Below are 16430 nucleotides of genomic sequence, written 5' to 3' on the forward strand. Positions count from 1 at the left end.
ACAACCTGGATAGGAAGATATGCAGCTCAGATGTGACATTTCTTAAGTTATATGCACTTATGCACACACAAGGTTATTCCTTCTCTGATGAATTGTACCACATGAAGAATTTAGGCAGAGGAGAGGAAAGAGAGCAAGGGTTAGAGTTAATTGCAAACATCAAACTGCAGCAACTTAAGAAGGAATATGAGCATAGTTTAGTTCTGAATTTGCTAGTGAGGGCAACAACACCTTTTGTATGTCAGATAGAAGAAGATTTAGTGAGTCCAAACTACAGCAATGTCTATCGGAGGAGAGAAGAAAATTTAGCAACTATATTGTATAGACCACCTGTTGTGTATGATCTCAGTGAGCCTGCAGTTCTTACTGTTGATCAACAAGGTGTTGTTTTTATAGTCAGTGCACACAAGAGAGCAGAAATTTTAGTAAGGAGAAGCTCAAAGCTGTAATGGAGGAAGAGGCGGTGCTAGAGGAGGGACATAATAACAGTGATGACTCTGAGGCTGCTGCATATGACAGTGATAACAATCCTTTCTGCATGGAGAAGTACAGGATAATTGAAGACACAGAGATAATTGAGGGGAATAAACTACCAGAGCAAGAAGTTGAAGATGGAGATTCAGATGAAGATTCAGATGAGGATTCAGAAGAGGAACAATTACATTATGAGGGTGACACTGAGGTTGAGGACTTGTTTGAGATGGAGGAGGAGCAGGACAAGGAGGATGAGATCAATGTTGTTGCAACAGAAGAGCCACCAATGCAAAAACCTGCAAAAAAGAGGAAGAAGCTGGTAGTTAGGAGAGGCCCTACTAGTAGGACACATTCTAGTGTGTTGGAGGAGGTGCAACCTGATTTCATTCCTTCATCAGATGAAGAAGATGATGGGTTGCTGTTTGAGGATGAAGATGATGGGCATGAGCCACTGTCATTTGTTCTACCTAAAGGGAGGAAGAGTAGGGCCAAGAAAAGGAAACCAAGGATCTGGTACAATGACAAACTTGAGCAACCACATCAGCAGTTATGTCTGTACATGTGCTTCAAGAATCAACAGCAATTCAGAGATGCTTTGTTGAGCTTGCACATCACACAGGCCAGAGACTTCAGGTATCACAGAAATTCAGACCAAAGGATCATTGCCTGTTGTAAGCAAGAGCACTGCCAGTTTTGCATAGTTGCTGCAGTTATCAAAGGGGAGAAGACTTTTGCTATTAAAAAAATAAGGCTGGAGCACACTTGCCCTAGCAGCACTGAGACATCTAGGATTAGTGCCAAGTGGCTTGCAAAGACCTATGAGTCATTGTTCAGGTCTGATCCAACCACCAGCATACACACTCTGATTGACAACTGCAATGAGAAGTATGGTGTTGATGTGCCAAGGCACATGGCCTATAGGGCCAAAAACCTAGCTGTGGAAGCTGTGCTAGGAGAGCACAAGAAGCAGTATCCCAGGCTAAGGGATTATGCTCAGACCATCATGGATACAAACCCTGGTAGTAGAGTTTTAGTTGCAACAGTTACTCCAAGACCAACTACAAAAATACCACATCCAGGACCAAGGTTTCATGCTATGTTCTTCTGCATAAATGGAGCAAGGGAGGGATTTCTCAATGCATGCAGACCATTCATTGGTTAGTAATGCTTTATAGTTCTTTCTCAATTGATGTAGTGGTTCTTTCTCAATATATAGTTTAGTAATGCTTTGTAGAAGTTTAAATTGTTCTCTGGTTGCAACAACAGGTGTTGATGGATGCTTTATTAAGCTCACCACTGGTGCTCAAATCCTAGCTGCCACTGGAAGAGATGGGAATAATAATATTTTCCCACTTGCATTTGCTGTTGCTGGACAAGAGGACACAGCTAACTGGTGTTGGTTTCTACACCAACTGAAGATATGCCTAGGAGGAGAAGTTGGCAAATTTGGGCCTTATACTATCATGTCTGATAGACAGAAGGTATCCATGCATCTTTTTGTTATGTTCTTGCTTTTATGTTCTTCTGCATTAGCATGTTATATTCTAGATGTAGTAGTACAGCAGCTAAGTCTAGCATGCCTTGTGAACAGGGGCTACTAAATGCAATAAACCAAGTTTTTCCAAACTGTCATCAAAGATTTTGCCTTAGACACCTATATGCAAATTTCCAGAATGCTGGGTTTAGGGGGGAAGATCTTAAGAAATGCATGGATAATGCCAGCTATGCTTATAACCAGCACAAGTTTAACATTGCCATGAATGACTTGAAAAATGAGAGTGAGGAAGCTTGGAAGTGGCTAAGTGGAATACCTAAGCACACATGGGCTAGGCGTGCTTTTGACACTAACTGCAAGACAGACTTGGTTGTTAACAACCTGTCTGAGGTGTTCAACAAGTACATCCTAGATTTTAGGAAAAAACCTATTAGGACCATGATTGATGGTATTAAGGACAAGCAGATGGTGAGGTGGCATAGAAACAGAGAGAGAGAGAGAGAGGAAAGGCATCTCTGTGGGAGATCACACCACATTATGCTGAGAAGCTTGAGGAGGAAAAGGAAAGGGCCAGATTTTGCAAACCTATTCAAGCTGGTGTAAATCTTTGGCAAGTGACCAGTGGGCAGCAAACACATGCTGTAAACTTGGAAGCTTATACATGTGGCTGCAGAAAGTGGGACCTGAGTGGCATACCATGCAACCATGCAATATCAGCAATTAACAAGGCAAAAAGATTTCCAGAGGACTATGTCTGCTTCAAAAAACCTTTTTACCTTGCTGCATATGAACCAATGATATATCCAGTTCCTGGCGAACATGATTGGACAAGGACAAGTGGACCAGACATAGAGCTACCCAAATTTCATGTGAAGAAGGGGAGAAGGAAAGAGAAGAGAATAAAGGGCAGATTTGAGGTTCCAAAACCAAAGGACAGTTCAAGAATGGCCACTATAACATGCAGCAACTGTGGGCTCCAAGGCCATAGGTACACTAACTGCAAGCAACAGTTGAGACCAGAGTTGGCTTTGAGGAAAAACAAGCATGTGGTAAACCCTTGTGAATTTTACTTGCTAATTGGTCTTCTTTCCTTCTATGTTTTTGTGACTAACTAGCATGTTTCCTTGTAAATGTTTGCAAGGCACCTGCAAGATCAAGGAATGAAGATACTCCATCAGGATCACAACAGCCACCAGCAAGGTCTGCTTCTGCAAGAACTGCTTCTGCAAGAACTGCTAGTGCAAGATCTGCTAGTGCAATATCTACTTCAAGATCTGCTAGAGTGTCAACTAGTGCAAGTGCAAGATTTGCAAGGCCTTTCACTGCGCCAAGATTTGCTGCAGGAGCTTCATCTTCTGGTCCTTCTACTTCTGGTGCTCCTTCAAGTGTCCCAGGGAATTATACTCGCTTGATGTCATTCTTTACTGCCAATGGTAACACTTGAGTGAGAGAATGTTGCTACTTGAGTGAGAGAAGATGTGAACTAAGTTAGTTGTGCTACAAAACTGGTGTATGTCCTAATGGAGTACTAAGTTGAGTCTGATGTGAACTAAGTTATTTGTGCTACAAACCATGTATTTTCTGGCCATTTGTGGACCTATGATGCTCCTGTGAACATATCAGGCCTGCAATATCTGAAATATTTGGCCATTTGGCACTTGTGAACAACTCAAGGCTTTTTGTGTTGTTCATTTGGCATTTGTGAAACAACTCAATGCTCATTTGGCACTTGTGTCAAGATATTTGTTCATTTGGCTTTTATGAAACAACTCAATGCACATGTGTCAAGAAACCATGCACAAACTGGATGATAATGCCACAATGGCCACATACTTGATTACACCAAATCTTTTTTACAAAGACACCTGACACATTACTAGGATCAACAACAGTAGTGGCACTAACTTGCAACACCTGACACTAACTTAACAACAATAGGATCAACAACACAGTAGGAGCTAACCAGACACTAAATTGCAACACCTGACACTAACTTAACAACAGTAGGATCAATAACACAGTAGGATCAACCTGACCACAACTGACACTAACTTGCATCTCTCCTTAGCAAGGATCAACCTGACCACAACCTGCACAACTTGCATCTTCAGTACTAAACAGGCTTACTGCAGCAGCATCTTGGCTGTCACTAAACCTACCACAAAGACAAGAAAAAGAAAGACAACATTGTGATATTTGTCCTTCAGTGCATCTATCTCTGCATTTTTCTCCTTGAGCTGTTCTTCCAAAGCCACCACCTCTCTTCCTCTTTGAGCTTCAGGCAGAGCCACAACTGCACTGTCATCTTCAAACACACCAACACTTGTTTCACCTCTCAGCCTACGCACTTCATCTCGCAAATCTCCAATCAAATCACTCAAAAACTTCGGCAGAGGATCATCATGCCATTCAAGGAAGCCACAACCACCATGCTGTAGCAACAGAAATCAGGGTTTGAGAAGGGAGAAGATCTAATGAACAGAAAAGTAGAACAAAAATGAAACTTACCATGGCATCCACGCAGGCGTAGTACCTCCTACCTGGGTTCTGACGGCTCCATGAGATCTATCTCGGCACCTTCCTACGCGGCCTGCACCAGCAGAGCTTCTCCGGCTCATACGCCATCGGGCTCTCACGGTAGGGCACCGGCGACCTCGATTCGTCCCCTCTCCTTCCAGAGGCTCGACGGAAGCTGGGAGCCTGAGAACGACCCGAAGACCACGACATTGACATTGACTTGGACACAGCCGCCGCCGCCGCCTGCGAGATCGCCTCCGCCGTCGCCTAACCCTAGGTTTTCCCCCCCAGATGCACAAATCGTTTCCTGTTCGCCCCCGCGCATTGCTTTAATAACCAGGGCCACCACTCAGGGCAATCCACGTCAGCGTTTTTTTGCTCTAGTGTTTGATTTGGCCATGGATTCGTTAGTTTATAGGTAGAACTTGAGCCATCTAACTTGAGCATTAGCTAAATATTTCATCCGAGGTTCAAGAGGAGATATAACTTGAGCATTAGCTAAATAACATAGCATACTGGAGTTCAACATAACCATAGATTCTTACAGCCATAATTACTAGATTCTTACAACATTACCTAAAGACCATAGCATAGTGGAGTTCAACATTGTTCACAACTACTACATCCATACATTACACTTAACTAAACCACCCTTCACAAAAGATTAGCAAAGCCTTCTATCAAAGCAACTTATATCATGATAGGTATGCTCTGCTTCATCTACCCAAATCATCTTCATCTACCTCATTCCTTCAGGATGTCATGGGTCAACTTCAACTTCTCGTTGCTCTTCTCCAGTGACTTCAACTGAACAGCAAGCTGGAGCTTTACCTCATCCCTGCGTTTTATTAGATTCTCATGTCCCCTCTTGAGACCAGACATGTGAAGGTTCAGCTGCACATTCTCTTCTGTGATTTTTTCCAAAGACTTGGTGAGCTCATCAACCTGAATCTTTAAATTATTGTTGCCTTCAGCTAGCTTTTCCTTCTCTTTCAAATGATTCATCTTTAGGTTCCTAATGACAGTGCCTTGAGCTTCTACCAGGTTCATCAGCACTTTTTACTTCTCTTTCATCTTGAAGTTCTCTGCCTCTTTCTTCTCCATCTCATTCTTCATGGCAGCCACAACTGATGCACTGGCTCTCTCATCTCTCTTCTCCTTAGCTTTCAGAGAGCTGAAATTCAACACCCTGTCCTCCTGGGCACTGAGAAGTTGATGGACATCTTCAACTAGTTTGTCATAGTTGGCATCCAGATTCCTTTTCTCTTCTTTAAGGTGGTGGATAGTAAGTGAACTTTCCAGGTTATCCTTCCTCCTAGCAGTCCTGCTGTCTTCAAACATTTCCCAAAGCTTCAACAATGCATTTTGCATTGTGGGAGGCTACTCTGGGTCTACCCAAGCAAGGAAACCACAATTTACAGCTTCCTGCAATATAGTAAACACTTATATTGTTACTCTCTGAAGAATTACCATTATGAAAGGGCACTTTAAAAAAATGAACTAACAACTGCAGAACTACAACCTATCCATGTGGCCAACTAAACAATGCTACTTCAACTGCAACCTATACTGCCTCAATTAAAAATTAGCAACTACACTGCCTCATCATCATCAGTACTAGTGAACACAGCCAACTAAGCTGCTGCCCATATACATATTACAATGAACATAAGCATCAAAACCATAATCATCAGAACTACTAATAAATAAGTAAACCAGAAATATATTACAGTGAACATAGCCAACTAAGCTATTGCAGTGAGCATCAGTACTAGAAGCATCAAAACAACTGAGTGGTAAACAATGTGCTTCATCATCAGTACTAGTAACTATATTACAGTGAACATAGAGAGAGAGCGAGCATCAATCTTACAGGCTGAGCACAAACTAGAAACCTCCTGCCCATCTCAAATGATTCAAAAGCTACACGGCGCTCAGTTGGCAGCCGATGCTCCACACAGAGCCCCTCTGGTGCCTTCTCCAAGCCATTGTAGTCTTGGTCTTCAATGCTAGCAGGAATCTACAGGGAGCAAATCCTCAAATCAGAAAACCAGATAATCAAATCCCCAAATCCCCAAATCACCTAACCCTAACCCTAGCTCCACCACTGACCTGATAATGCATCCCGTCGTCGGAGGAGGACATCTGCAGGTCGGACAAGTCGTCGCTGCTCTCATCCTCGAAGACCATGGCGCGGCGGCGGTGGCGGACGCGGCGGTCTGCGCGGCGAGCGGTGGCGGCTGGAGAGACGAGGGCGATGAAGCGAGGAGAGGGATAGAGTGCGGCTGGCTCCGGTTGGGTTCGACCGGACCCGGCTACATGGAGCGACCGAGACGGGTGCGAGAGTTACCGAGCGGGTGCGCGCGGGTAGGCCACCGTGGCAGCTGACACGTAGGGCCGGTCGGTCAGATACGTGGTCAATACGAGCTTATACGCGTGTCAGACCGTTTTGCAACACTTAGGCTTAGAGTTGGCACTGCATGGCAAAAAAAGTGACTAGTGATACTGATTCGTGACAACGTGCTGTCGAGATGCCCTTACAAAAAGCCAATAGTGGTAGTGGACCACCAAAATTTCGCCAGCAGTACATCACTACCCTCTCGCTCCCCTGCCAAATTCGAATTGCGTTGCGCTACGCTTGTCGACCGGCGATGCGGCCTGCGGCGAGTCCCGGCGGCGGAAGGAGGATGTCCCCGGGCGAAGAGGCTCTGCGGTCGTTGAAGAGGCCGCGCCACCCCGTTGATCCCGGCTCCGGCTCGGACTCCGGCTCCAGCTCCGACTCGGAATCCGACGGCGATTTCGTCAGGTGCCGCGCATCTGATTTCGAGCTTTCCCTCTTCGATTCGGTGGTTCACATTTCTAATTCCTTCTCGGTTTAATTCCGTGATGGCTCCTTTTGTGGCGGGCGCAGTGACTTGAGGCAGATCGCGTGCCTGCTGCGGTTGATCAAGAGCGGGGCCAACAAGGATCGCCAGAAGATGTGCGAGCAGATCATCGCCAGGTGCGGAGAACAATATTCTTTCGGTTGAACCTCTGAATTTTCTCTTATCGCGGTATGTGCTAGCGTGCAAAAAAATTGGGATATGCGTATATGCTACCCTAGCGGCTTCTTCTGATGCATTTCGTGCTCGCCGATTTGTTCGGAGAGACTTACAGTTCATGGTCACTGGGAGGGATGTGCAACAAATAAACGTTGCACGTATGCAATCCTGCAATGTGTTCAGTCGGCTGATTATATGTGATTAATGCAGGAACTAGGTTCGTTTGGTGGTACCTGTCAGTTTTTGCATATTATGCGGAGCGATATGCACTGTGAGTGGTGTGAGGAAAATGGGCATATTAATTTGATGGGTTCCCGGATTCATGTTTTGTATGTCATGGCGTGGCTTTGTTCGGGTGAGTTGATTTTCAAAACTACGGCTGGCCTGAACATTTCTATAAACTTTTCAGAACTATTACAAAGACCCTAGTTATTGCACATCTAAATGACTCAATCAAGCATAAAAAGAAAAAAGAAAAAGAAAAAAATACCCACACGAATCTCCGTGTAAAATTAATGACATGGGACTTAGATGTGCAATACTTATGGCACATCTAGATGTGCTTTAGGAAAATTGTACAAAGAATTATTTACACAGGCATCGGGGAGAAAAAGCAGTCAAAAATTGTAACATGTGGACTAAAGGGACTCCATTGACTGTACTGTGAAGTTTGAAGCGCATAATGTTGCTGATCATTATTCTTTTACCTTTTCCTTACACCGTTTATTCCTTTACTTTTCTCAACCTGACAGTGTCGCAGCCAATATTCAGACTATGCTTGAAGATACCAAGTCCAAGTTTGAGAAGGAAAGGTAACTCACTTTCTTGTGAACTGTGAAACAATACCTGCATGTACAATTACGCCTGAAACCATTTCTATCCGAAAAGAAAACTTGTTCGTTTTTATTTAGAACGCAGTGTAACTGTTATATTTGCATGTGCAGGCAGAACTTGCTGAAAGTATTGTCAGGCACTTCGAAAGAGGTATTCAGTTTAGAATTCTTTCGGATTGTCGACTAACTTACTGATTTGCCTAAGATTGAATTATGGCATGTGATTTGCACTATTAGCAGTGTGAAAGTTCATTGAACGAAGAGTACACCAAGCTTCAGGAAACATATGAAATGTTCTGTGAAGAAAATGATGCACACTTACAAACCTTCAAAGGTATGGCAAATAAGAGCTGGTTGTCATTTTCACAAGTATATCGTGTGCTTCTATCCAGATTTATCTAGGATTTTAGGGCATTATGCCATGTGATGTCATTTGGCCTAATCAGCCAGTACGGAGTACGTATGAACTGTGATTCTTATCTTTGGAAAAATATATCGAGGAATGAATTATACCTGGTTTTGATGCAAACAGAATCTACATGACACTTGTATTCATGTGTTGTTTCTAAATACGCATTTCTTGGCTGCTGCTTGTCAGCGACTCTGGCATTATTTGGATGATGTTCCCATACAAGACGTTCAGATCTTACTGATTCTGCAAAAATATTTGGCTCTTATTTGACTTGTTAAATGTCTTGTTACGCAGACCTATTCTCACAAGTTGAAGTTGAGAAAAAGAAACTGCTTGAGCAGTATCAATATCAGAGTAAGTGACTAGAGGATCCATCATTTCCCTCGGACGGAAATATGCTGTTCTTACACTCAAATCCTTGAAACAGGGGAGGAGACGGCTACATTGTCTGAATTTGGTGACACCTTCTCAGAGAAGATAACAAATGCCAAACCATCACCGAAAAGGATGAAGCAGGTGTGGCAAAATTCACAACTGCTTGCATTTCTTAGACTTCATTTTTAGCTACCCCGTCACGCCTAAAGCTGAATGACCAGCCAATTCTTTTTGTTCCATGGCTTGAAACACCTCTTCCTGCAAAATACTGCATTCTTTTTTCGCAGGATGACAAGTCTTTCATCATCTTCTGCAAGTCGGTTGGTTCATATCTTGAGTGCGCATCGGATGACGATTTTGACCTTGATGATGAGTGACGCTCCTTCTCTTCTTGTCCAGCGTACTAATCGTTTGAAGCGACACATAGAAAAGGATCTCGTTATTTTTCTCTTATTTTTCAGGTTTTCTCCTTTAACCAACATGTTAGAGCATCTTAAGGACCTCATGTATAGCCTATAGGTGAGAAGGCTTCACAGTTTGTATTAGGTACATTGCCTCGGACTATTTTTTTTACATAGGTACATGCCTCGGACTCGTGAAAAGGAAGTGTATCATAAATTTGTCTGCAATGTTGGATTGGCTTGAGAGGTTGGTGTAAAGCCCCAGATTTAAAACTAGCTTCAACCCAACCTTGTGTTGGATCGGCGAAGGCCATTTACATGTAGCAATTCTTATGTTTTCGTCCTCACTTCTCGCAAAACGCTAACCAGAGTTTTCAACGGAACACTTGGTATGCAATCAGTTGAACTAGCAAGTTCGGACTATCCCTGCTATGCTGACACATCCATAGAAAGACAGGAGAATTTTCCAGGATATTTAAGTTACAAATTCAAGCCACGGTCCTATAATACAAAAGGCTCTTATTGAAAAATTTGTAAGGATTGAACTAGCCTAAAATTAGTGATAAAAAGTTGGGGTCCTGCTAGGCCTGCAAATTGCAAAACGTGATGAGCTAATACAAAATGAACTTTTTCCTTTTGTGGGAATGAACTTGAAGCACTAAACTCCTCATATGTCTTAGACATCGACACTCAAAAACTGGAAAGTGGGCTGCGGCTTGCACCCCTATCTAAAATACCTTTGAAAATCTCCTAAGAAGCCCTTAAAATGGAGATTTGTCGCTGTAACATGATCAAAAGAACCAAAAAGATAATAAGGATTATAATACTCCAAATGACGTTGAGCATGAACATAAACTTTACAATGTCAGTAAATTGACTACTTCCTGAGGTCAAGTTCCCCAGACCCTAGGTCCTCCATGTTCAAGTATGCGACATCGATGCCATCCGTTTCACAAAATAAAACGGTCACAGTTCAACCATCCAACTCTCAGATTCTGAGGTTAGATCACACTTCAACCAGATGGTACAGGCACTTACGAGATTAGTACCAACGCTGTGCAAAAAGAGCACCGTTAATATTCAGCCATTTTCAGAACACATCGTTCCAATTGACGCTATAAATTTTAGATATGTAGTTTGTCATGCCAGACAGAATGACGCTGTCCATGGTCTCCAACATCTTGCGGTTGCAGTTCAGATTCTCCTGCTGCTGCTCTGCTAGCGATTTCTCCTCATCTAGTTCATGCTACAAGGTCCGAAAAACAATAAGCATCAGAGAATGCTTGCATAAATCCACTAATTACTAAGTAATCCGCGAATAAAGCACAGAACAGGAACACACATGTGAAAGATGATTGCCATTGAATTTCAGAACCTGAGGGTCTAAAAATGGATTTTACCTCAATTAGTGCAAAGTTCTCCACCTCATGTCTCCTGGAGAGTATCTTCGATTTTTTTAGAATCTCATAATCAGGATCTCTGTGGCCCACCCAGCGAAATTTTAACTTACTCCCAGGTCTCCGGGGGCGATCATTGAACATCTCAGCCGTAGCATGCTTCGCCCTAACAGGCCTTGGAATTCCAGAGATCATAAAAGGGAAGCCATGCAGCATACTGACCACAACTTCAGCATCCTTCTCAGTTTCCATCTCTACTAATGCAGATTGAGGAATATTGTAGGGAATGGTGTAGTTCACAACAAAACTAACCTTTCTGATACTACAAAATTGACTCAAAGCTGTTTTTATGACTGCCTCTGTAGCCTGGTGAGACAAGTTGTCAAGGTATACAGTTCGTTTGACCTTCTCCTCGAACTCCTGATACTGCTTTATGGCTTCCAACTCTGCAGTACTCTTACTTTGATTAGCAGCCTGGCCATCAGAAGTGGAAAGCTTCATTACAGATGTATTCTGGCTGGTGCCGGTAGCCAGCACTGCAGAGGTGCGCGGCTTCTTGCGTGGGGTGATTTTCTTAGCTGGATCAGTTGATCTTTTGCTTGGGGCCTTGTTTCTAGCCACATCAGACAGCTTCTTGGTGGGAATGGTGTGGTTAGCATTTTCAAACACATCAGATTTTATAGCAGTGGTTGACAGGGTCCTGCTTGTGTTGCTCTTAGGCTCTGTAGCCTTGTGAGAGAGGTTGTCAAGATATACAGTTTCCTTCATCTTCTCCTCCAACTCTTGATGCTCCTTTATGACCTCCATGTTTGCAGCACTGGTACTTTGTTCCACAGCCTGGTCAACATAAGCAGAAAGCTTCATTCCAGGGGTCTTCCCGCTGGTACCAGTAGCTTGTACTGAAGAGGTACACAAACTCTTGTGTGGGGCATTTTTGTTAGCTCGATAAGTTGGTCTATTGCTTGGGCCATTGTTTTTAGCCTCACCAGACAGCATCTTGCTGGGAATGGGATGATTAGCTTCTTCAAACACCTCCTTAGACTTCACAGCGGTGATCGTTTGATTCCAGCTTGGGTTGTTACCCTCTTCATCTGCTACTTTATTGTCAGTATTGTAGAGCAGTTTCTTTCTTGGGGAGTTGCTATGTTCCTCCTCACCCTGCTTTCTAGTTGTTGTAAGGCTCTTGCTTGGGCTGTTGCCAATATGATCTTTAGGCAATTCCTGAAGTTGAAGACGAAGCATCATGCTCGAGATGTTGTTCACCTCTTCACACAGTCCATGTTTAGCAGCGTAACTGCTTGGATCACTTCCTTGCTCTTCAGCAGTGACTCTCAGGTTCATGCTCAGGATGTTGTCATTTGCCTCATCCGGTAGTTTGTTGCCTGAGGTATCGCTCTCAGACTCAGCGGACCGTGTCTTGCTAAAGGTGTTGCTATTGGCCCCATTACAGTGTCCCACTCTTGGGGAGTGGCTGCTTGCCTCACCATGTGCTGGAGTGGTCATCAGATTCTTGCCTTGGTTGTCAGTAATCAATTTGTTGTCCTCAGGATACTGTTTTATGGAATCCAAATCTGCAGCACTCTTACTTTGATTAACAGCCTGGCCATCAGAAATGGGAAGCTTCATTCCAAAAGCATTCTGGCTGGTATCAGTAGTCTGTAATGCAGAGGTGCGTGGCTTCTTGCGTGGGGTTCTTTTCTTAGCTGGATCAGTTGATCTATTGCTTGGGGCCTTGTTTCTTGCCACATCAGAAAGCTTCTTGCTAGGAATGGTGTGGTTAGCATTTTCAAACATCTCACACTCCATAGCAGTGGTTGACAGGATCCTGCTTGGGTTGCTCTTAACCTCTGTAGCTTGGTGAGAGAGGTTGTCAAGATTGACAAGAAATACAGTTCGCTTGAACTTCTCCTCAAACTCTTGAAACTCCTTTGTGACCTCCGTGTTCGCAGCATTGGTATTTTGCTCCACAGCCTGGCAAACGGAAGCAGAAAGCTTCATTCCCGGGGTGTTCCGGCTCGAAGAGGTAGGCAGCCTCTTGTGTGGGGAAATTTGTTTGGCTGGATCAGTTGGTGAATTGCTTGGGGCATTGTTTTCAACCTTCTTGGTGGGAATGTGGTGGTGAGCTTCTTCAACAACATCCTCATACTTCCCAGCGGTGATTGTGAGGTTCCAGCTTCTGCTGTTACCCTCTTCATCTTCTTTGTTGTCAGTATCATAGTGCAGTTTCCTTCTTGGGGAGTTGTTATGTTCCTCATCATTCTGCATTCCGGGGGTTATATCGTTCTTGCTTGGGCTGTTGTCTATATGATTTTCAGGTAATTCCTGAACTGGTAGAGGAAGTATCATGCTCAAGATATTGTTGTTGGCCTCTTCACATGGTCCCTGTTCAACAGCATAACAGTTTGCATCGCTTGCTTGCTCTTCATCATCGACTCTTAGGTTCTTGCTCAGGGTGCTGTAAGTTGCCTCATCCGGGTGTTTATGGCCTGAGGTATCGCTCTCAGATTCAGCAGACAGTGTCTTGCTCAGGGTGTTCCTACTGCCCTCATTACACAGTCCCATTCTTGGGGAGTGGCTGCTTGCCTCACCCTGTACTGGAGAAGTTATCAGATTCTTGCCTGGTAGAGGAAGTATCGTGCTTAAGATATTGTTGTTGGCCTCATACGGTCCCTGTTTAGCCGCATAACAGTTTGCATCACTTCCTTGCTCTTTATCATCGACTTTTAGGTTCTTGCTCAGGGTGCTGTAAGTTGCCTCATCTGGTTGTTTGTTGCCTGAGGTATCACTCTCAGGTTTAGCAGACAGTGTCTTGCTCAGGGTGTTGCTACTGCCCTCATTACACAGTCCCATTCTTGGGGAATGGCTGCTTGCCTCACCCAGTACTGGAGCAATTATCAGATTCTTTCCTGGGCTGTCAGTACTCATTTCAGGTACTTCCTTACTTCCGGTTTTGTTAATCCTAGGTACTTTCTTGCTCAGGGTGAGGGAGGCGTCAGGCAACTTCTTCCTCGGTGGTAAACGTATACGTATGATGTTCCATGGACGGTCTCCCTTCCTGTCATCAGTTTCGTTGCTGATTTCAGCAGTCTGGTTTTCTGAGGCAGACATTCCCTTGACACACAAGAAACTCCTGCAGGTTGTGAATAAAATGGCGTGATGAGAATGAACAAGAAAAGTGCTTATAACATCATATGCTGACCATTCAAAATAGAAATCCATTCGAGAGAAAAAATATCACATGCTGACTTAATTCACGCTACAATGTAACTGGCCTAACATAGTAACATAGATGTAGCCCTGGCTTGCAAACGCACTGCATTAAAACGTCCATGCTAGATGCTAGCCATAGACCAAATCCGAGATGCTTCCAACAGTGTCCCTAAAGCAATTTGGTGACCTGATACATGTTATGCAGAGACAGAAATGCGGATTCACCATTTCACAGAAAATGGTGACACGAGCTGCGGCTATATATATACACAATAAATACAAATAATGCATATAAAATAATATATTTTCAAGTATATGTTTATGCTAAACGAAGATACTATAAGCCAGAAACATAGAAATTGATCCTTAAACAATCTAGAAGGAGAGGAGAATGAACTGAACAGGGTATGGTGGGCAAACCCCGGGCCAGAAACTAAGTGCTTATAAGTTATAACTATCCAAAAAATATCTCTTGTGAAAGCATAGAAACATATGGCCCGGTTGCACAATAAATGTAAAAGTTAAACTCAATGTTTAACGATCCAATAAGTTAGACGAAAACTACAAGAGTTAATACAGGGATATAAAAGAGTACAAAATAGATGGTTTGGTTCATCTGCTCGTCCCACAACATCAAGTGAGATAGTTAATCACTGAACCAACACCTTCAAGACATCAAAACATGGTAACATTTCTTCATCTTCTGTTCTAAACATGAAACTGGTGATAAAATGCGTCAGTTTGAGGATTCAATTCAGCGCATATATACAAAAGAAAAAAAGATAGAAATTATACCTAATACAACACGCGTACAGACAGCCGCACGCCTGCGCTTGCAAGGGGGCGACCAGAAGCTTCGCTCGGCGGCGCACCAACGGAGGGGGGAAGAGGAGCCGGCGGTCCGGCGCGGATGTGGGGAGGGGAACGACGCGTAACAGCCGGTAGCGCGAAGGGGGAAGCCGAGGAGGAGCCCGACGGCGATCGTCTGAATCAGCGCCGGAGGCCGAGTAGTCAATAGCCGAGGGCCGGAGGGGTGGGGGCGCGCGCAGCACGACGAGGCAGCGCAGGCGGCGGCCGGCCTGGGCGCAGACGCGCAGCGCGGCGGCACGGTAGCGAGCAGTTTGCTTCGCAACAAAGCGAAGAGGAATGCAGAACAAGGAGAGGAGAGGCGACGCGTGCGTGCGTGCGTGCGTGCGCCCGGGCCGTGCTGTCTGCCTTCGCAGTGATATTCGGCAGATCCCGGGCTGATTCTAAAGCCCGTAAACATAGGGTCCAGAAAATATATCAAGGCCCCGGGCCGCGGCCCAAGGTGCCACGAGAGCAACATCACAGGGAGCAACTAATTGACGAGCGCCAGCGAGCCCATCTAAAATGGTCGATGCATGGCGACAAGAACACATATTTTTTTCATCTCCGTACAAGCCGCCGAAGGCGGAAGAACCAAATAAAATCTCTCCAGAGACCGGACGGGTAGTTAACTGAGGATACGTCAGAAATGGAGGTTTTGACCACAACCTTTTATCAGGACCTGTATACATCTGAGGGTGTTCATGATATGGAGCAGGTGCTTGAGACAGTCCCGACCAAAGTAACACCAGCAATGAATGATACATTGAATGCTCCGTACAGTCAGAAAGAAGTTAAAACAGCCTTATTTCAGATGTACCCAACTAAAGCACCCGGGCCGGATGGTTTTCCGGCGCACTTTTTTCAGCACCATTGGGATACATGCGGGGATGACGTCACCAAGGCAGATTTGAGGATTGTAGAAGGCACTGAATCTGCGGAATGCATAAATGAGACGGTCTTGGTATTAATTCCCAAGGTAAAAAATCTCACGCTTCTGTCTTAGTTTCGCCCAATCAGTTTGTGTAACGTAATGTATAAGATTGCTTCGAAGGTTATCTCTAACAGATTGAAGGTAGTTTTATCTGATATTATCTCAGAGGAGCAGTCAGCTTTTGTTCCAGGTAGATTGATCACAGATAACATCATAACAGCTTACGAGTGCTTGCATTTTATGAAGAGGAACAAGGCCAAGAAGAATCAGTCATGTGCCCTCAAACTCGACATGATGAAAGCTTATGACAGGGTGAAGTGGCCATATCTCAAAGCCATTATGCTCAAACTGGGGTTCAATACCAGATGGGTAGATATTGTCATGAGCCTGGTTACTACGGTAAATTTCTCTGTTTTGTTCAATGGGAAGAGACTACAACAATTTAAACCTTCACGTGGAATCAGACAAGGGGACCCGATATCTCCATACTTGTTC

The 16430-nt window shown here is 44.2% G+C and overlaps 2 protein-coding genes across 4 annotated transcripts; one reads left to right on the forward strand and one right to left on the reverse strand.

Moving 5' to 3' along the window:
- Positions 1 to 6990: 6990 nt before the first annotated feature.
- On the forward strand, positions 6991 to 9861 carry LOC123053331 (uncharacterized). Of its 2 annotated transcripts, none has more exons than XM_044476793.1 (8): positions 6991 to 7292; positions 7398 to 7487; positions 8280 to 8339; positions 8472 to 8511; positions 8601 to 8694; positions 9067 to 9126; positions 9200 to 9288; positions 9435 to 9861. In XM_044476793.1, the coding sequence occupies exons 1-8, from the start codon at positions 7018 to 7020 to the stop codon at positions 9522 to 9524; spliced, it is 798 nt and encodes a 265-aa protein (XP_044332728.1). In that variant the 5' UTR covers positions 6991 to 7017; the 3' UTR covers positions 9525 to 9861. The 2 variants fall into 2 exon arrangements, with proteins under 2 accessions (XP_044332728.1, XP_044332726.1); XM_044476791.1 differs by having other exon boundaries at positions 7006 to 7292; positions 8598 to 8694; positions 9435 to 9856.
- Positions 9862 to 10336: 475 nt separating this feature from the next.
- LOC123053330 (uncharacterized) lies at positions 10337 to 15353 on the reverse strand. Of its 2 annotated transcripts, XM_044476790.1 has the most exons (4): positions 14951 to 15353; positions 14821 to 14875; positions 10949 to 14075; positions 10337 to 10794 (listed from the first exon to the last, which is right to left on the reverse strand). In XM_044476790.1, the coding sequence occupies exons 3-4, from the start codon at positions 14051 to 14053 to the stop codon at positions 10639 to 10641; spliced, it is 3261 nt and encodes a 1086-aa protein (XP_044332725.1). In that variant the 5' UTR covers positions 14054 to 14075; positions 14821 to 14875; positions 14951 to 15353; the 3' UTR covers positions 10337 to 10638. The 2 variants fall into 2 exon arrangements, with proteins under 2 accessions (XP_044332725.1, XP_044332724.1); XM_044476789.1 differs by lacking the exon at positions 14821 to 14875.
- Positions 15354 to 16430: the final 1077 nt, after the last annotated feature.

This window comes from Triticum aestivum, chromosome 2D (assembly GCF_018294505.1).
Source record: "Triticum aestivum cultivar Chinese Spring chromosome 2D, IWGSC CS RefSeq v2.1, whole genome shotgun sequence".
NCBI classification, from domain to species: Eukaryota; Viridiplantae; Streptophyta; class Magnoliopsida; order Poales; family Poaceae; genus Triticum; species Triticum aestivum.